A 21,621-nucleotide genomic window follows, 5' to 3' on the forward strand; every position below is an offset into this window, starting at 1 on the left:
AACCACTGATTGGATGGTCACACCAAACGGACGGCCAAAGCAACGAATCAGCTGTGAGACGTGGCCCTCCCAGTCTCCACCCACTTATCCCCGCCCCCTCCCATTCAAGTAGTCTGGGAGTAGGCGGGACCAGTTAGCGAGGTTTTAGCGTGATTGACAGCAGCGCTAGATATGGAAGACGGACTCTGCAGGGGGGGGCGGCCTCTCGGACGGCGGACACGGCGCCATGTTGAAGTGGAGTAGATACACGGAGTGAAGCGATGGCTGCGGATCCACTCAACATGAGAAAACTAAATTGACATTGTTTTTTTACACTGAAGTAAAAGTGAGAAGAATAAAGCCTTAAATAAGCAGATAGATATCTTCCATAGTTGTGAGTCTTATTCGGCGCTTTATAGCACACTGAAGGCAGAGTAATCCTTCCCAATAGCCGGGCACACCTTGGCGCCCGTTTGCCGCCTCGCTGCCGGTCCCGCCGCCCCGGGCCCGCTTCGGGCACCGCTCCAAGATGGCGGCGGCCGCGCGCCCCGCGCAGGCCCCGCCCCCGCGCTCCCACCCGGCCCTGCACTCTGTCCCGAGTGTCAGGAAGCCGAGCTCACCGGCGGCCGGAGCAAGAGGTGCTGCCCCTGGTGCTGGACCCCTGGCAGGTGTTCAGTCCTCGTAGAGCTCCCTGAGACGACCCTCGGGACCTTCCTGCTCACAGACCCCCCATAGCGCCTCGAAGCCGTCCCTTGGGGCTGTCCTTCCTTACAGACCCCCGGATAGCGCCTCGAAGCCCTCCCTTGGTGCTGTCCTTCTTTACAGACCCCCGCATAGCGCCTCGAAGCCCTCCCATGGGGCTGTCCTTCTTACAGACCCCCGCATAGCGCCTCGAAGCCCTCCCTTGGGGCTGTCCTTCTTTACAGACCCCCGCATAGCGCCTCGAAGCCCTCCCATGGGGCTGTCCTTCTTACAGACCCCCGCATAGCGCCTCGAAGCCCTCCCTTACAGACCCCCGCATAGCGCCTCGAAGCCCTCCCATGGGGCTGTCCTTCTTACAGACCCCCGCATAGCGCCTCGAAGCCCTCCCTTACAGACCCCCGCATAGCGCCTCGAAGCCCTCCCTTACAGACCCCCGCATAGCGCCTCGAAGCCCTCCCATGGGGCTGTCCTTCTTACAGACCCCTGCATAGCGCCTCAAAGCCCCTCCCTTGGTGCTGTCCTTCCTTACAGACCCCCGCATAGCGCCTCAAAGCCGCTCCCGTGGGACCTTCCTGCTCACAGACCCCCCATAGCGCCTCGAAGCCCTCCCTTGGGGCTGTCCTTCTTTCAGAGCCCCGCATAGCGCCTCGAAGCCCTCCCTTGGGGCTGTCCTTCCTTACAGACCCCCGCATAGCGCCTCGAAGCCCTCCCATGGGGCTGTCCTTCTTACAGACCCCTGCATAGCGCCTCAAAGCCCCTCCCTTGGTGCTGTCCTTCCTTACAGACCCCCGCATAGCGCCTCAAAGCCGCTCCCGTGGGACCTTCCTGCTCACAGACCCCCCATAGCGCCTCAAAGCCGTCCCCTGGGGCTGTCCTTCCTTACAGACCCCCGGATAGCGCCTCAAAGCCGCTCCCCTGGGACCTTCCTGCTCAGAGACCCCCCATAGCGCCTCACAGCCCCTCCCTTGGGGCTATCCTCCTTAAAGCCTCCACGTAGCGCCTGCACCCTCCTCTAAGCGCCTCTCATACCCCTCTAGACGCCCCTTCCAGTGATACCCCCCCCCCCCAGTGCCTGCCCCTCCCTTCTTTAATAATTCCTCTCGTGACCCCATTCCGGAGTCTTCCTAGGGCTGTCCTTACAGACTCCTTCCTCGCCCCTGGCCTTTCCCTCAGCCCTGTAACTGCCCCCCTGTGCCTCCTCGCAGTGATACCCGAGCCTCAGACTCCCCTCTGTGCCTCTTTCCCTCACTCACCCCGCAGCCCCCCCTCCCAGTTTACCAGCCCCTCGTGTCCACTTCCAGGGACCCCCTTCCCTGGAGTGACCCCCTCTGGTTCTTTTCTCCCTGAGCATCCCTCCTAACCCCTTCCCTTGCCGAGTGACGCCTCAGCCCGACCTGTTCCTCCTTACCAGCCTTTCTCATCATACCCACCCCTGCCCCATCTTCTGCCACCCACCGACACCCAATGCCCATCCCATGAAACCCCAGCTGTGTCCCTGCAGCCCTCACACTCTGTCCCCCAACTTCCCAAGCAAGCCCTCGCGCCCCTCCATTGGCTTTGAAGATTAGACTTGGCAGGTCCCTGGTCCCTCTGAACTCCCCCTGCCCCTCTCTGCTGCCCTCCTCCTGTGACCACCCTGTGGTCCTCCCTGTTCTTCCTCTTGATTCCTGCCACTTGCGCCACTCTCCATCCGCAGCCATGGACAGCTCTTCGGATGAGCAGACCCCACTCCTGGGAACTAAAAGTGGGCGCTCGGGCTCCTCCTGGGCAGGACCCTCCTCATCCTCAGGGCCTGCCCTGGGCTTTTCGGGGCGCCGCATGGCCTGTGCCGCCGTGCTCCTCGCTGTCCTTCTGGAGCGGACCGCCTTCTACGGCCTGACTGCCACCCTGGTGCTCTTCCTGAACATGCCCCCAAACTCCTGGGAGGGCACCAAGGCGAGCCAGGCGCTGCTGCTCTTCATGGGCCTCACCTACTTGTTGGCACCTTTTGGAGGCTGGATTGCTGATGCCCACTTCGGCCGGTTTTGGACCATTTTGTTCAGTATGGCATTCTACCTGGTTGGCATCCTAGCTTTCCCCCTCATGGCCTCCCCCCAGACCCGCCTGATCCTCTGTGGAGATGTGCCCCTGACCTCTGTGGAGGACTGTTCCACCCCCAATGGTTCTTCAGCCTATGTGAACTGCACGACGGCTGGTGGTGGCTACTGTGCCATTGCTGCCTTCCTTGGACTGGCCGTGGTGGGGCTTGGAGTGGGTGTTGTGAAAGCCAATATCACGGCCTTTGGTGCTGACCAGGTAAGAAACGGTTCTCACCTGGATGTGCATCTGCTAAGACCCAGTTCCTGGTCATGACACCAATAAACAGAGGCTTCATGTAACTGCAATTTAGTCTTTCTGTCACCGAGGTATGTTCCTAAAGAGCCAAACAGGCTGTGGGCACTTTAGGGCACCTTATTGCAGATACTTTGTTTATAATTCAGAATTTTAGCTGCTGTGTGATGTGAAGTACTTGGTATTGGTTAGTATGACAAGGGGAAAAAAAAGTTTCAACTATAGGTTTGACTATGTCATAAAGTGAGGCCTGCTAGTATTGAAGCCTTGCATGGTAGGCAAGTTAACTGTAGCACACTAGTGTTTGCAATCCAACTCACTAGATCTTTTTGGCCTCGTCTTCCTTCTGTGTATGTGTATTTTGTGAACCTACCAGAAGTCTAGTCTCTGTCCTAAGTTTGTTTTAATAGTTACGAGGTAGGTTGGCTCAGTGATGGATTGGGAGTGCTTCAGAACATAGGTACCCATACGCCTTGAGATCTACTTTCTATGTGTTTTTGAAGTTTTGCAGACGTACTCAGTGTGTTAGATGATCAAAGATGCCTTGTATGTATGGAATCCAGCTCCTGCGTAGACTGGACTCATGTTCCAGCACTTTATCCATAGTAAATAGATTTTAATTTGATTCTGTCTTCTGCTAGTAAACAGCTATTTCTTTTTGATCTATGTTGTCTTTAGGTTTGGTCACTTCTCCCTATTGAGGAGTGAAATCAGTATGAAAAGGAATGGTTCACCTCACGTTTGGTTGAATCTTGTACCTATGCCAGGTTACACGTCTCTTCCTTTCTGCACCTCGTAGTACCCACCAGGCTACAAGTTACTGCGCTTTTCTAAACTCCAGGGCAGGCCTGACGTCGCACAGAGGAGTGTAGAGTCCATCCATATAAGGGAGAGCACAGTGCCTGGCCATGAACCATCTCTCTGCGTTATAGGTTTTTGTCATATTCATTCTGTTTGTTCCAGCTCTTTGCGACATTTGAGTCGGTAGACAGGACCCTGGTTGGAGACCCCTCACCCCTGGCGCGAAGGCCGAGTCGGTAGACAGGACCCTGGTTGGAGACCCCTCACCCCTGGCGCGAAGGACGAGTCGGTAGACCGGACCCTGACTGGAGACCCCTCACTCCTGGCGCGAAGGCAGAGTCGGTAGACAGGACCCTGGTTGGAGACCCCTCACTCCTGGCGCGAAGGACGAGTCGGTAGACAAGACCCTGGTTGGAGACCCCTCACTCCTGGCGCGAAGGCCGAGTCGGTAGACAGGACCCTGGTTGGAGACCCCTCACTCCTGGCGCGAAGGACGAGTCGGTAGACAGGACCCTGGTTGGAGACCCCTCACTCCTGGCGCGGAGGACGAGTCGGTAGACAGGACCCTGGTTGGAGACCTCACACTCCTGGCACGAAGGCTGGGTCGGTAGACAGGACCCTGGTTGGAGATCCCTCACTCCTGGCACGAAGGCCGAGTCGGTAGACAAGACCCTGGTTGGAGACCCCTCACTCCTGGCGCGAAGGCCGAGTTGGTAGACAGGACCCTGGTTGGAGACCCCTCACTCCTGGCGCGAAGGCCGTGACCCCTCACTCCTGGCGCGAAGGCCGTGACCCCTCACTCCTTGTGCAAAGGCCGTGACCCCTCACTCCTGGCGCGAAGGCCGAGTCGGTAGACAGGACCCTGACTAAAGATCCCTCACTCCTGGTGCGAAGGCTGAGTCGGTAGACAAGACCCTGGTTGGAGATCCCTCACTCCTGGCACGAAGGCCGAGTCGGTAGACAGGACCCTGGTTGGAGACCCCTCACTCCTGGCGCGAAGGCCGTGACCCCTCACTCCTGGCGCGAAGGCCGTGACCCCTCACTCCTGGCGCAAAGGCCGTGACCCCTCACTCCTGGCGCGAAGGCCGAGTCGGTAGACAGGACCCTGACTAAAGATCCCTCACTCCTGGTGCGAAGGCCGAGTCGGTAGACAGGACCCTGGTTGGAGACCCCTCACTCCTGGCGCGAAGGCCGAGTCGGTAGACAGGACCCTGGTTGGAGACCCCTCACTCCTGGCGCGAAGGACGAGTCGGTAGACAGGACCCTGGTTGGAGACCCCTCACTCCTAGCGCGAAGGACGAGTCGGTAGACAGGACCCTGGTTGGAGACCCCTCACTCCTGGCGCGAAGGCCGAGTCGGTAGACAGGACCCTGGTTGGAGACCCCTCACTCCTGGCGCGAAGGCCGAGTCGGTAGACAGGACCCTGGTTGGAGACCCCTCTCTCCTGGCGCGAAGGCCGAGTCGGTAGACAGGACCCTGGTTGGAGATCCCTCACTCCTGGCGCGAAGGCCGAGTCGGTAGACAGGACCCTGGTTGGAGATCCCTCACTCCTGGCACGAAGGCCGAGTCGGTAGACAAGACCCTGGTTGGAGACCCCTCACTCCTGGCGCGAAGGCAGAGTCGTTAGACAGAACCCTGGTTGTAGACCCCTCACTCCTGGCGAAGGCCGAGTCGGTAGACAGGACCCTGGTTGGAGACCCCTCACTCCTGGCGCGAAGGACGAGTCGGTAGACAGGACCCTGGTTGGAGACCCCTCTCTCCTGGCGCGAAGGCCGTGACCCCTCACTCCTGGTGCAAAGGCCGTGACCCCTCACTCCTGGCGCGAAGGCCGGGTCGGTAGACAGGACCCTGGCTGGAGACCCCTCACTCCTGGCGCGAAGGATGAGTCGGTAGACAAGACCCTGGTTGGAGACCCCTCACTCCTGGCGCGAAGGCCGAGTCGGTAGACAGGACCCTGGTTGGAGACCCCTCACTCCTGGCGCGAAGGCCGTGACCCCTCACTCCTGGCGCGAAGGCCGTGACCCCTCACTCCTGGCGCGAAGGCCGTGACCCCTCACTCCTGGCGCAAAGGCCGTGACCCCTCACTCCTGGCACGAAGGCCGAGTCGGTAGACAGGACCCTGACTGGAGATCCCTCACTCCTGGCGCGAAGGCCGAGTCGGTAGACAGGACCCTGGTTGGAGACCCCTCACTCCTGGCGCGAAGGCCGAGTCGGTAGACAGGACCCTGGTTGGAGACCCCTCACTCCTGGCGCGAAGGACGAGTCGGTAGACAGGACCCTGGTTGGAGACCCCTCACTCCTGGAGCGAAGGCCGAGTCGGTAGACAGGACCCTGGTTGGAGACCCCTCTCTCCTGGCGCGAAGGCCGAGTCGGTAGACAGGACCCTGGTTGGAGACCCCTCTCTCCTGGCGCGAAGGCCGAGTCGGTAGACAGGACCCTGGTTGGAGACCCCTCACTCCTGGCGCGAAGGCCGAGTCGGTAGACAGGACCCTGGTTGGAGACCCCTCACTCCTGGCGCGAAGGCCGAGTCGGTAGACAGGACCCTGGTTGGAGACCCCTCACTCCTGGCGCGAAGGCCGAGTCGGTAGACAGGACCCTGGTTGGAGACACCTAACCCCTAGCGCGAAGGCCGAGTCGGTAGACAGGACCCTGGTTGGAGACCCCTCACTCCTGGTGAAGGCTGAGTCGGTAGACAGGACCCTGGTTGGAGACCCCTCACTCCTGGCGCGAAGGACGAGTCGGTAGACAGGACCCTGTTTGGAGACCACTCACTCCTGGCGAAGGCCGAGTCGGTAGACAGGACCCTGGTTGGAGACCCCTCACTCCTGGCGCGAAGGCTGAGTCGGTAGACAGGACCCTGGTTGGAGACCCCTCACTCCTGGCGCGAAGGCCGAGTCGGTAGACAGGACCCTGGTTGGAGACCCCTCACTCCTGGCGAAGGCAGAGTCGGTAGACAGGACCCTGGTTGGAGACACCTAACCCCTAGCGCGAAGGCCGAGTCGGTAGACAGGACCCTGGTTGGAGACCCCTCACTCCTGGCGCGAAGGCTGCGTCGGTAGACAGGACCCTGGTTGGAGACCCCTCACCCCTGGCGCGAAGGCCGAGTCGTTAGACAGGACCCCGGTTGGAGACCCCTCACTCCTGGCGCGAAGGCCGAGTCGGTAGACAGGACCCTGGTTGGAGACCCCTCACTCTTGGCGCGAAGGACGAGTCGGTAGACAGGACCCTGGTTGGAGATCCCTCACTCCTGGCGCAAAGGACGAGTCGGTAGACAGGACCCTGGTTGGAGACCCCTCACTCCTGGCGCGAAGGACGAGTCGGTAGACAGGACCCTGGTTGGAGATCCCTCACTCCTGGCGCGAAGGCCGAGTCGGTAGACAGGACCCTGGTTGGAGACCCCTCACTCCTGGCGCGAAGGCCGAGTCGGTAGACAGGACCCTGTTTGGAGACCCCTCACTCCTGGTGAAGGCCGAGTCGGTAGACAGGACCCTGGTTGGAGACCCCTCTCTCCTGGCGCGAAGGCCGTGACCTCTCACTCCTGGCGCAAAGGCCGTGACCCCTCACTCCTGGCGCAAAGGCCGTGACCCCTCACTCCTGGCGCGAAGGCCGGGTCGGTAGACAGGACCCTGGCTGGAGACCCCTCACTCCTGGCGCGAAGGCCGAGTCGGTAGACAGGACCCTGGTTGGAGACCCCTCACTCCTGGCGCAAAGGACGAGTCGGTAGACAGGACCCTGTTTGGAGACCCCTCACTCCTGGTGAAGGCCGAGTCGGTAGACAGGACCCTGGTTGGAGACCCCTCACTCCTGGCGCGAAGGCCGTGACCCCTCACTCCTGGCGCAAAGGCCGTGACCCCTCACTCCTGGCGCGAAGGCCGGGTCGGTAGACAGGACCCTGGTTGGAGACCCCTCACTCCTGGCGCGAAGGCCGAGTCGGTAGACAGGACCCTGGTTGGAGACCCCTCACTCCTGGCGCGAAGGCCGAGTCGGTAGACAGGACCCTGGTTGGAGACCCCTCACTCCTGGCGCGAAGGCCGAGTCGGTAGACAGGACCCTGGTTGGAGACCCCTCACTCCTGGCGCGAAGGCCGAGTCGGTAGACAGGACCCTGGTTGGAGACACCTAACCCCTAGCGCGAAGGCCGAGTCGGTAGACAGGACCCTGGTTGGAGACCCCTCACTCCTGGTGAAGGCTGAGTCGGTAGACAGGACCCTGGTTGGAGACCCCTCACTCCTGGCGCGAAGGACGAGTCGGTAGACAGGACCCTGTTTGGAGACCACTCACTCCTGGCGAAGGCCGAGTCGGTAGACAGGACCCTGGTTGGAGACCCCTCACTCCTGGCGCGAAGGCCGAGTCGGTAGACAGGACCCTGGTTGGAGACCCCTCACTCCTGGCGCGAAGGCCGAGTCGGTAGACAGGACCCTGGTTGGAGACCCCTCACTCCTGGCGCGAAGGCAGAGTCGGTAGACAGGACCCTGGTTGGAGACACCTAACCCCTAGCGCGAAGGCCGAGTCGGTAGACAGGACCCTGGTTGGAGACCCCTCACTCCTGGCGCGAAGGCTGCGTCGGTAGACAGGACCCTGGTTGGAGACCCCTCACCCCTGGCGCGAAGGCCGAGTCGTTAGACAGGACCCCGGTTGGAGACCCCTCACTCCTGGCGCGAAGGCCGAGTCGGTAGACAGGACCCTGGTTGGAGACCCCTCACTCTTGGCGCGAAGGACGAGTCGGTAGACAGGACCCTGGTTGGAGATCCCTCACTCCTGGCGCAAAGGACGAGTCGGTAGACAGGACCCTGGTTGGAGACCCCTCACTCCTGGCGCGAAGGACGAGTCGGTAGACAGGACCCTGGTTGGAGATCCCTCACTCCTGGCGCGAAGGCCGAGTCGGTAGACAGGACCCTGGTTGGAGACCCCTCACTCCTGGCGCGAAGGCCGAGTCGGTAGACAGGACCCTGTTTGGAGACCCCTCACTCCTGGTGAAGGCCGAGTCGGTAGACAGGACCCTGGTTGGAGACCCCTCTCTCCTGGCGCGAAGGCCGTGACCTCTCACTCCTGGCGCAAAGGCCGTGACCCCTCACTCCTGGCGCAAAGGCCGTGACCCCTCACTCCTGGCGCGAAGGCCGGGTCGGTAGACAGGACCCTGGCTGGAGACCCCTCACTCCTGGCGCGAAGGCCGAGTCGGTAGACAGGACCCTGGTTGGAGACCCCTCACTCCTGGCGCAAAGGACGAGTCGGTAGACAGGACCCTGTTTGGAGACCCCTCACTCCTGGTGAAGGCCGAGTCGGTAGACAGGACCCTGGTTGGAGACCCCTCACTCCTGGCGCGAAGGCCGTGACCCCTCACTCCTGGCGCAAAGGCCGTGACCCCTCACTCCTGGCGCGAAGGCCGGGTCGGTAGACAGGACCCTGGCTGGAGACCCCTCACTCCTGGCGCGAAGGCCTCTGATCTGTGCTTCAGACCAAGGTGATGTCCAGGCTCCAATATTTCAGCCTTGCTAAGGGGTCTTCCAACCCATTGTCCCTTTTCTGGCTGCACATTCTTGCCCCCTTCACTGTTCACATTGTCAGTGACTTCAGAAAGCCATGGCTTGGTGAGTCCTGGAAGGGGTCCAGCTTGTGCTGAGCTCTGGTTCGACCACTTGTGCTCGAACATTACTGGAATGACTGTCCTCGCCTGGGGTTCCGGAGCATTCCAGTCTTTCCGGCCTGGTCTGAGCTGCATGCCTACTCAGCCTTTTAGTTTCACATCCGTAATCTGCATTTACAGACTCCAGGGCCGCCGGTTGTCTCGGTGTTTACAAAGCAGAAGTACAACCGGCCTTTGGCAGTCGGTGCAGGTTCTCACTTTCACATGGTTTAGAAGGTGCCAGGCACACGCCTGATACCAGGAGTCATTCAAGCCGAATGTGTCCCCCTCAAAGTTTCATTCCTTCTTCTGCGCCTCCCACTTGATTGTGGGGAGTTGAGGATGGCCGAGTACAGATAGCATCAGGGGTGTCAGCAAAGAGCAGTGTAGCCCTGAATGATCTCAGTCGTGGAAGTCCCATCGAGGAGTGAGCATGGCTCTCAGGCCTCTGTGACTCCCGCTCAGACAACAAAACTGCTACCAGAGGAGGAGAGCTCAGAATCAATACACGAATTATTCACCCAAGCATTCAGTCTCTCAGTGTGTAGCGCAAAAGAGGGATATCCATCTTCATTTAATCCACCAGCAAACTGGAGCCATCTAGTACTATCAAAAGTACATTTTAGTGCTTTCCTTTACAACGTAACCCAGCCCAGCTAACACATTTCCTCCAATAACGGACTTCATCTGGGTTGATGTATATATAGTTTCTGAAATGTTCGCCAAAATCCCACAACCAGAGTATTCCGGAGTGCTGTGTCCTTCCCGGAGTGCTGTGTCCTTCCCGGAGTGCTGTGTCCTTCCCGGAGTGCTGTGTCCTTCCCGGAGTGCTGTGTCCTGTGTCCTTCCCGGAGTGCTGTGTCCTGTGTCCTTTCCGGAGTGCTGTGTCCTTCCCGGAGTGCTGTGTCCTTCCAAGAGGCGCGCATTATGCAGAATTTTGCAACCTTTGTGCACCACAGCACCAAACTCGGAAAAGTTCTTCCCAGCGGTGTCTTTGGTATCATTCACTATCGTGGGTGTTTTCTTCAAATTGACATCACAAGTGTCCACTGTTCTCCCACACAAGCTGCTATGATCGTGCAACACAATGAATCTGTCTTTGAACATTTTAAAGGACTTGTTTGGCTGACAACGTCGTGACGTAGTAGTGCTTGAAACTGGTTTTATTCAGAGCTTTCCTTGTGGCCATTTCAAGATGTGGAACTCTTCTCTGCCAGGCTGTGAATCTTCATGCCGTCTCCCAATGGGTTCACCCAGAACAGGCGGTGTCCATTGATGGTTTGTGGCAGGTGGACATCTCTTTTGTTCTGTAAAGAAAGATCTTTTTTACATCGGATGTGACAAAAATGTTGTTCTTCAACACAAGACATGAAATTGTAATCAGCGCTCCAATCAAGAAGCTGGGAATAAATGTTACACGTTCGAGACTCACATTTTAATCAACACATTTTTTAGAGCTGAACAACACTCTTAGCTTTCAAAATCACAACACATTTAGGTGACTGATAGTTAATCAGTCCCTGCTTGGTGGTCTTGCTCAGGCTCATTCAGGCTGCTGAATTCCCTCACCAGTCATCATGTTTTTTTTTTTTTTTAAAGCTGCTTTAAAAACTTTACTTACTAAACATTAAAACTTCCGATTGCTTCTTGATGGTTTTCGATATTATTATAATTATTCAATATATTTTTTAGAAGTCGATTATAAGATGCGTCTTAATTTCACAGCATGGAATAAGATTTCTTACATTTTAAAATGTAGTGTATGGGTAAGTTGTGGGTTTGAACCAATCTAGCAACGCCTACCTGGGCATTTAGAGAAATGTATCTTTCCAAAAATTAGTTACATTCTTGTGAAAAAAGAAAGATGTACATTTGTCCAGAACACTGTAAGATTGTAGCAACTCCCAGGATCATTATAAAAAAAATATCGGCCAATGAATTTTGTGTTTTAGAAAAATATATTAGTTTAGACGTTACTTATGGCGTGTCAGGCCATTTATACGCAAGAAACAAAATATAACCGTCGAAAATTAATATCAAAGATCTGTGTTTACACCCCCAATATCAATTTCAAACGATACTGTGAAATACTTGTTACGTGGATATCGACTGTGACCATCAGCTTTGACTCAAGACAGAATCAATATTTTGTTCATGTATATCTGCATCCCATGCACGTAGTTGGGGTATATGATTAAAGGGGGCAGGAATCCCCAGCCAGCCCCTTCTGGCCAGTGTTTGCAGTAAATAGAACCAGCATAGAGGCATCAGCAGGAAGTTTTCAGGTGGTTCTCAAACACCTTCCCTTAAGTTACATGAAGGTCCAAAGGTCTGCATTGAACCACAATAACTTACAAGTGTGTACTTAAGTGTGGTGCTCATCCTCAGAAGGCGGCAGAGTGACCTCGCCACTCCAGGTGACTGATAACCACCAGCCTTGCTGTTGTGAGAATGTTTGCTGCTATTAAAGAGGGAATCAAAGTCCACCTTTTGTCAAAGGACCAGCCAGTGTAAACAGATAACTAGAGTTCCATCATCTCAGTTCACATATATGTTATTGCTTTGGTTATAAACCATACAAAAATATTTACTAAAAGCAGATAATATAGAACAAAACACTCACAGAATTAAAACTAAAATGTGATAAAAAAACATAAGGTTAGCATTGGTGTGAAGGTAGAGCCGATTGGCCAGAGTGTCGTTCCCATTGGTTTTTCAGGGTGTTCACTGTGCAGCCAGCCACGCAGACTATAGATAATGTGCCACAGGCTTGTGACTAGCAGGCGTGTCACACCAGTAGCATTGCCTCAGCCGTGAGTGTAGTCCCCATCACCTGCATTGCTTTGTGATTTTTTTACAGAAGGAAGTGCACACTTATTTCAGTTCAGCACATACTGCAGTCACAGTTACTTTGGGTGATCTTCTAATGATTCCATTTTATCCTATAAGCTCTTACTGGCAGTGTTCCAAGTATAAATCTTAAAGACCTTGCACAGCACATCTCAGAATATGTCGTGCAGATGTTTCAAACCCAAGAATTGACTTGGCGGCCAAGTGACCCACTGATAATAGATAAACTGTGCACTTTTAAAGTCTAGCATACCAGACAGCACAAGCTGACTGTTTGCAAAACACATGTTAAAGTGTACGAAGAACATACAGAGGCTTCCAACTTGCCCATTGGTTGGCTTTACTGTCACTTCTATTTGGTTCCTTTCTATCCAATGGCTTTTCTTGGTTCGGCGTGTTCGTCTTATGTTTGTCCCTCCCTTGGAGCACAGCCTGTTCACCATCTCTTTGATTAGTTGGCTTCTGTGCTTCCCCTGCTTACTTTTAGAGAACTTCTTTTTTCTTCTTTAAACATTCCATGAGCGCATGTTTTTCCCAGCGGCGTTCTTTGTGCTCGTCTCTCAAACCTCCTTTGCTTGCTCCTCTCGTTGGACTAGAATGAAACATGTCGACTACAGTTTAAGGATAAATTGCTCAGGCGACAATCGATTTCACAGACAGTCAGATTATGAATAAAGAAGTGGTTTTATTCCTACATCAGATCTTCTTGCATTTTGCTTTACTGGAAAAACTGATCTCTTTATACCCGATAGAGGCTTTCTTTAGTTACTATTTATGACAGGCTTGACTGATACATATTGGGTGCTGGGTTTATTGTTTAACTGTAGAGTCACAGTAAACACCGGCACTCGATTTTCCTATGCTCATTGTTTGTTCAGTGTAAAATGTATTATACAAATGAGAAACTATGGGGCCTATTCACAAACTATATTTTTAGTACTCCAAACGTTACTACTGAAGTACTGCAAAATGCTGTTCACGTACCCACAACTCTCCACATCTTCTGTGTCTTGTATGGGAGGTCCTCACACATAAGTTTAAGTTCACCAGTTAGAAGTAAATGTGGGAGGGACCGGCTAGAAAAAGGGTCATCATTACTGCTAAATGGGAGGGGTACGGGGAGGAGGCAGGAGGGGTTTAGGCAGGAACATGTACCCCCAGCAACAAAAGAGTAAACCCATTGCTATCTACAAACTGCACTTCTAAAAATTACTACAGCCAAAAAGGGAACCAAAAGAGTAGTAAATGACTGCAGCTCAGAGTAGGAGTAAGTCTACCACCACACGCGCCATCCGCTGGTAAGGCAACAGCCTTTCATAGAAAATAGTGGAGATTGAGTCTTAAGGTAAAAAAACATAGGAAATAATGTTAAATTGTTTAAAGTAGTTAAATATTTAAATATAATTTGATGCTAAATAATTATAAATAAACATATTATTTAACTCAAAAATGTTTAACAAACATTTTTAATTTATAAATTAATGTAACAATTGTTTATTAAAGTAATTAAATTACTTTGTATTATTTCTACATATCACTTTTAATAATTAATAATGCATACAAAACTATTGTTTTCTTATTGTGTGGTGGGAATATATTTTGATTTCACCACCAGAGAAATATTTTTTATTTAATTGGATATATTTAAAAATTAATTAAGTATTCAATTCAAAATTTGGTTAATAGTGCTGTGGCATTTTTTGAAATTTGCTCTACATTTAAAGTGTATAAAACTTACATTATTATTTTAAATAAAAGTATTGTTGTACATTTTTTTTATTATTAAATATTATCATTTATTTCACTTTTCCCTATACTTTACCTTAGAGAGAATCCATAGTTGGGGCAGAGTTCTCCCTATGGTAAGGCATAGACAAACTCTTAAAACATCATTACATTTTATAATAAATTAGTAAAAATATTTTTGGAATATTAATGTAAATTAATTTATATATTTATTTTAAATGTAGATCAAAATAAAGGCACAGCACTGTTCATTTCCAAAATAACTCTCCAATTAAATTCAATATAATGAATGACAAATTATTTAAAAATACATTTGCATCTAAATTTAAAAACAGTGTGCATTAATAATTATTAAATGTAATGCATAATAGTTACTGAAAGTAGTATAATTTTATTGTAAGAAAAATGAACGTTTGTATTCATCAATGGTACCAATACTTGTATTGCAGTGATGTGGTTTTAACAGTTGATGTAAAGTCAGATGTTCTTGGTCCTCTCATGGTCCCTCCCCCCAAGAGCAAGAGAAGTGTCCACCCTTTCTTGGGCACTGCTCTGATGGTGTCAGGGGTGCCCGGTGTCGTGTCACAGTTACTGGAGTCCCAGTAGTCCAGTAGCCACTTTGCTAGTCCCTGACCCTCAGATGACACAAAAGGGGTAGGATCTGCAGGACAGAGTTGCTTTCTATATTTTCTTATAGCAGGGCACCCGTGGGGACGGTGTTACTTGCTACTAGTGCAGGACAAGCAATGACAAACGCTGGAGGCTATGCACGTTCTGAGATGGGCACCAATGGTTTATGTGGTGAGTTCTTCAACAGGGCACTCCTCACCTAGCTACAGATGGTAACTTGAAAGATCCACAGGCTCCCACAGCACAGGAAAGGGGTCCTTGGCAAAGCAGTCTGATCTTCAGTAACAGGATGGGGCTTCCCCTATCTCCTTCGATGCTGATGTGGAGCAAATTTCATTATTTTAAGCAGCTATCGGCATTCTCCTTGTACTTCAAAGCACCATGCGCTTCCACAAGCCCCACATGTAACACTTTCTCTGCCCGGATGCTGCCCGATGAGCTCAAGCACAGCTTCTTTCGTGAGACTGGCAAATTCTTTCACTAGTAATCTGTCACAGAGACACCTTCTGAAGTCCGAACCCTGTCCCCTGTTCTAGAAAGAAGAGTGGCAGTCCAACTCTCCTCCATTCCTTCCCCTGGATCTATGCTTCCTTGACGACCCTGGTGGGGATGCCTTGTCGGAAAAAGAGAATAGCCTTGAAGGACCACTTGGCTGACAAGGCCAGACTTTTATTATTCTCTGATTGACAGGCAGGTCCAATCTGGGGGGCTGTTGCTTTGGAGTCATAGGTGCCGCTCCAATCCTGTGGCATGTTTCCTGCATGATCTCTGCGTGAGAAGGTCCCCCTGACCTCTTTCTCGGTCTCTTGGTTCCCATCCTGCGTATCCTCCAGAGAGGAATTTTTATTAACTCCAGATCAGGAGGCCCTGACCATCACACAGCAGAAAAGGAGGCGGTCATCCCAGCAGAGGGAGTCTGAGCTAAATACAGATAAGAGCTATTGCCCACCCCATTCAAACCAAGCTTCGGCAAGGAACCGGGAGCAGCGTGGGGAAGATGGTGTCCAGCAGAACAGATACCAGCTCTATTCAAATTAAACACAATAGCTCATAATGTTCACCCAGTAAACTCACTGGATCTCAAAACATTCATCCCAGATGTGACCCATGCAAAACAAACCCAGTTAGGTGAGACTGCACAGACCTTACCAAGAGGGAGATGGTAGGCAAACCCCACCCCCCGAGGCTAAAGGGGTGTAAGCATAGCATAATGCTGCCACAAGTGTCAGTCTGCCACAGCCTAGGTAGAGAGGACTGTAACGCACTCTGTAAAAGAGGGGTACAGTATGCATGCATCCCCGCTCGAAACCAAGCTCGAGGGTCTCAATCCATGTAAACGGAGACCCTAAGTGGGCATGTGTGATTATCGTGTTCACTGAGGTAGAGATGAAGAAAATGTACAGCAGTGCTCCAGCGACTTGCAAGGAGATCAACCTAGGACAGGGAAGCAAGCTCTAAAGAGCCAGGAGAAGACTCCTTTATGCTCTAAACTTCTCTTGTGAACTGGAAAGATGGTGGTTCTCACATACACCAAGTTAGGACATCCCAGCACATTTACACAGATGTCATAGGAGCTTGTGTTTTATATATAATCAGAGGTGTCACATTTATAAAACCCCTCCACTGGTTTTAGCCAATCTTCTCTTTCACAGGCCATTGGAACGCTATGCATAAGAATATCCAGCAGAGATTTAGATGGGAGTATGTGGGGGTAGTCCTCTGTCAGTGGTATTGCCTGTTTTCAAGCCACTCCAATGCAGTTTTGAAATCTTTTGGATTTCATATGAGCTGTGGTTAAAAATACTGATTGACTGTACTGGGGTCTGTAGTTAATGTGTTGTATAACAGTTCACCTCGAGATTTAAGGTAGGCTTTAGGTGAGGCACCCACACTCACCTGTTGCAAATTACCTCTGTGGGTAAACGTTTTCTGTGTATTAGTTTTATCCTCTGTGTACAAGGTCTCACTGCTGCAGTTTCTTTAGCGCTTTTGAATTCCCATAGCGGATGCTGTGTTTTCGTTTTTGGGGGTGCAGTCTGTGTACATGGTGTGCTGTTCCCCACAGTGTTTCTACCAAAGAGACTAGTAAATAAATTGTCATCACCAGCCTGAATCTAGATCCAGAAACTTTGCGTCATGTAATCCATAACCGAACGTAAGCTCCAGGTCATTATTCAGGAGTGAATTTATAAAATCCAATGTCTTCTATTGGGCCCCATCCCAGATTAGTAAAAGGCCATTGATGTAACAAATCCATAATAAAAAGAGGGCATTGATCATGGTCGAAACCAGTTGCTCCTCCCAGGACCCAATGATCAAGTGTGATATCTGGGGGCGAAGTAGGTGTTCATGGCAGTTCTAGATAGTTGGCTGAACTGTATCTCTTCAATAATATTATTATGAAGGCTACAGGGGTGTGGAATTTAACAAAATATCTACTTGTCTATTGGACAGGTTGCGTTATAAATCTACTTGTCCTGTAGCAAAATCCATTTGTCCCTTTGTTGTCATGTAGTGCGGTGACAGATTATGGCAGCAGTTTAATTATATAAGCGATCTGAGAATAGCCTCTCTGATTATGCCAGGGTTCATACTGTAGTAAGGTTTGAGTAGACTTTCTTTAAGAATTGGGTATCTCATTCCGCCTGGTGTTCACCGAGATCACTTGTAATTATTAAACTTTTATCGGTCTATCTGTTGGCTGGCTTCACGGTGACAGCATTCTTCACAAGGAGCATATTGGCACGCAAAGTTTTGTTCAGTGCCAGGAAGGAACTAGTGTGGCAATGTGTGCTTTTTGGGACCGAAAAATATTTTAGGTTTTTGCCAGTGTATGTCACAATGGTTAGGGCCTGGCAGCTCGCACAAAAATAAAGTTTTACAAAAACTATGTCAAAACAAGACACGCAGTGGCAAAACCAAAAGGCTGGCCACCAATGTTGAATCTATTGGCTTTGCCAATGCCTGTTTATTTTCATGTTTCCCATAATCTTTTAGAAACGGGCTACACTGATTTTCCATTATAAATATTTTTTGACACATTTTACTAAAAGTGGCTTTGAAGACATGGCACTGAAAATGTCACAGTAATTTAGCAGACTTTTTTTATTTCCTATTTCTATTTTATTAACTTTTTATTGTGAAAGCAGAGAATCATCAATCTTGCTTTCAGCTTCTACAAATATTTGCATCTAACCAGAGAGCATTCTGGAAATATTATGCATAACCTCATATTGTTAAACTTTATAAACGTGTACACATTTTTATACTGGAACCAGCGTCAGTAATGCAGCCCGAGCTTACAGCGTTTCCTTAAAGCGCACACCCTCATAGTAAAGGCTTTGCATTAATGAACCACAAATACAAGTTTAAAAGTTCAATCAGCATTAACATGTAGACACAAATGTATCTTAACTGCAGACACTGCCGTTCCCTGATCCATAATGTGTTACTGTATACTGGCAGCCAAAGGGTTTGAGCTGCAGGGGTGGGCCTACTTCTCCCACGTAGAAAATAAAAAATAAAGCTTCTTGTCCTGGACTCCAAACAATATGACCTGGGTGTCGGGCTATAGGAATTCCACACCCCTGAGACAAAACGTGATCATCTAAAGTAACATCATTGTATGATCGTATTGTTGGATAGACTGCACCGGAAAAAGTGTCTATATGCCAACAAACCACGTTCACCTGCAATGCAAATATAACATGAGTTAAAATCCATTGTAATCAAGAGATGGGGAGGTTCCCAGTGTGTATCTGTAATTTCTTTGAGAAAATTGGTGCTGTCTTGCCAGCAAGATAGTAAGTTTAATTAAAATGATTCAGATATCTGTGTTCATCAGGAGTTCCCATTAGATGGCATAATGGTGCTACCTGGTTGGTCTGTGAGAGATTTTTGAAATTTCAAAAATCATATTATTCAAAACTCAGCAAGCTTCATCTGTTCGTATTTTAACAAATCAAATTACACGTGCCGAGTATCTTTATACGCCGTCAATGCGATCTTTTTATAGCAGCCTGAACCCCATAATTTGTGATTTGCTTTTGTGTGGTTCATAGTAATATCCTGTATTACCACATGCCTCCACCCCCTGTCAACGTGGTAATCCTGGCACCTGTGTTTAAACTCTGGATGGCATCACGCTGAACCGTAGATGAACAGTGACTGAGTACACACGTCTGATGTCTCAGTTTCAGCAGGTCGTTGGTCATAAGATCATGAAAGGTATTAATATGATCGTGTGGAAGTGAAGGCTTGCACTTGAATTTGACTTTGCAGGTACCACCACTGGGTTTATCAATCTCCAACTCCTTTTCAGTCAGGTTGTCCCTTTCAGAGGCTACCATACAACCCTGTCTTTGGAGATTAAGCATTGTTAATAATCTATTAACATCACCAACACAGTTCAGAGTTAAGTTCCCTCCGTCTGGATGGTGCTTCTGGAACTTTTGTCTTAACATGGGAGCCATAGCAGTTTGTTTTCTAATGAATAGAAACATTGTCTGGGCAAGAAGATAAGTTAAACTGTAAAGCAGGTAATTCATTAGCAGTCAGTTGGTGATTCAATAAATTAATTAAAGTTAATCAGTTGTCTCCTATAAATAATTCTTTCTTTTTTTGAGCTGGCTTCCTATAAATATATGTTTCCAAATATGTGGTCAAGAATAGGCCACTCAAAACTATTACAATCTTAAACTAATAACCCACATAATACAAGATGTAATACTTGCTCTTGAAAATGAAATGACAGCTACAATGCACAATCCTCCTGTAACAGTTTTGCCACAATGAGCTCACCAGCATGTACTGCTGACATCTGACTCTAATCTGATATATGTGGCCTGGCCGAAAATAGAATACTCTATTCCAGGCTTCTATCTGGGGGAGCCATCAACCCCCCTCCCCCTTGCCCCTAGAGAAAGGAAAATTAATGCTAAATAGAATACTCTAGTCCAGGCTTCTATCTGGGGGTGCCAGAAAGGAAAATTAATGCTAAATAGAATACTCTAGTCCAGGCTTCTATCTGGGGGTGCCAGAAAGGAAAATTTATGCTAAATAGAATACTCTAGTCCAGGCTTCTATCTGGGGGCGGCACCCCCACCCCCCCTTACCCCCAGAGAAAGGAACATGAATGCTAAATAAGAGGGACCTCTGCGGAGATATAGCTGCTTTAGACATTGGAGGGTCTGAACATGCAGAGGGTCTGGAAAGCAGTGGATGTAGAAAAACAGATCTGCAGTCCTGCTGAGCTCCTGAGAGGGAATTTGTCTATCCTGAGCATTGACCATTTCTCCTTACTTAACTTGACCTTCTGTGGAAGAAGAGCAGATGCTGTGACAATCTTTTATTAAGCCTAACAATTGAATTGTCAGAGATGAGAGTGAGATTTTCTTTTGTTGTGCAACAAACCCAAACTCTTGCAGGAGTGATACTACCCATGTTATGTGAATATTCCTGGTTTCTTTGGAACTGGTCATTAGTAACAAGTCGTCCAAGTAAAGCAAAGTTCTGACTCTGTGACATCGTAGTAATCCTACCACTGGTGTTAATAGTTTTGTGAAACACCAAGGGGCCGAGCACAGTCCTGAAGGAGGAGACTGACATTGGTATGCTCTGTTGTTCCACTGGAACCAGAGAGGTTGGCGTCCTTCAGATCCACCTGTGCTAACAAGTCCTCCTTCTACAAAAAATCTCTCAAGCACTTTAACCCCTTCTATCTTGAAATGCTGGTACATTACCAAATTGTTCAACAATTTGGGGTTTATCACTGACTGAAAACTCTGTCTTTCGAACCAAACAAGACGTGGCATTGAAAACCTGAGAATGTATGAACATTTTCTCTATTGTCCCTTTGTGCAACGATTTGCACAAGTCTTGAGTTATCAGTTCTCTCTCTAGGGCAGTGAACAAACATCATAGGATGGAGAGAAGCAAGTTGTACTGGGTGAAAGTAAAACTAAACTTCGTTGCACTGACACCCAGTGATCTGTTGTATTGAATGTCCGGTTGTGAAGGGAGAGGGAGCGTCTGCGTCTGTGAACTAGCTTGAGGTAAAAAAGATGTAAACATAATTGACTTAACTTTTTTGGCAAATGTATACCCTGTCACGTTGGCATCTACATCTTTACAGACCACCTCCTCTCTGGAAAAAAGGGAGTAAATCCATCCATGTCACTGAACCCAGCGTTGCGTGCACTTCTATGTGCACAGGATGTTCGACAGTAAGAGCTGTGTTGTAAGTGGCTGAGAGAGTGATTTCTGCCTTCCCAAATACACAATGGAAAGCACCTTACTGCGATCTTTTCCTAAGGGATTGTAATAGTTTGGACATGAGTAAGAACGTCTTTGATAAAACATTTGATTAATAAATGAGCATTAGAACATGTAGCCAGTTCTCTATCAGCCATGTCTGCAGACTTCCTTCTCTCAGCTTCTGTTGCTGCATTCACCTTTCCCATCATGCACACAACCAGTTGGATCCATAATTTAAGGATTGCCAAATCCACCTCAGCTCCAGTCATCACTGCATCCTCAGTTATTTCCATAGTCTAAGTTTATGGTCCCAAAATGTCCAAATCTTTATCCAAGCAAACTAGAAGTGCCCCTTATCCATACCCCTCATTTGAGGGGCGTGGCCATGGAGCCGAGCATGGCGCACGCTTAACCGTTCGGCTCCGGAGGGGCCGACTACAAACTTGTGCCTGGATGCGCTGTGGCGGGCGGTATTGCACTCAGAAAAGAGTGACACGACCGCTGTGGACGGGGGGGGACAACGGAGTTGCGGTCTCACCCCCGGAGCGGGCACACGGGCGGCTGGAGCTGCTCGGGGCTGTGAGGAGGCTGCGGCCCTGTCGATAGGCGGGGCCAGATCGCGCTGAACCGGGAGGCTCCCCGAGCCGGAACAGCAGGGTAGGTGAGCGGCTATCACAGGCGGTGCCCCTGACGCGAGGCCGTTGC

The 21,621-nt window shown here is 50.4% G+C and overlaps 1 protein-coding gene across 1 annotated transcript in view; it reads left to right on the forward strand.

Annotated features, from left to right (window-relative positions):
* The first annotated feature begins 1,961 nt into the window (after window positions 1-1,961).
* The window catches only part of SLC15A4 (solute carrier family 15 member 4), a 235,254-nt gene continuing 215,594 nt past the window's right edge, over window positions 1,962-21,621 (forward strand). Inside the window, exon 1 of the mRNA XM_069215370.1 lies at window positions 1,962-2,976. Within this exon, the coding sequence (XP_069071471.1) occupies window positions 2,380-2,976 (597 nt within the window). The 5' untranslated portion in view covers window positions 1,962-2,379. The remainder of the gene's footprint in view (window positions 2,977-21,621) is intronic.

Source organism: Pleurodeles waltl, chromosome 11 (genome assembly GCF_031143425.1).
Source record: "Pleurodeles waltl isolate 20211129_DDA chromosome 11, aPleWal1.hap1.20221129, whole genome shotgun sequence".
Classification (NCBI taxonomy): Eukaryota; Metazoa; Chordata; class Amphibia; order Caudata; family Salamandridae; genus Pleurodeles; species Pleurodeles waltl.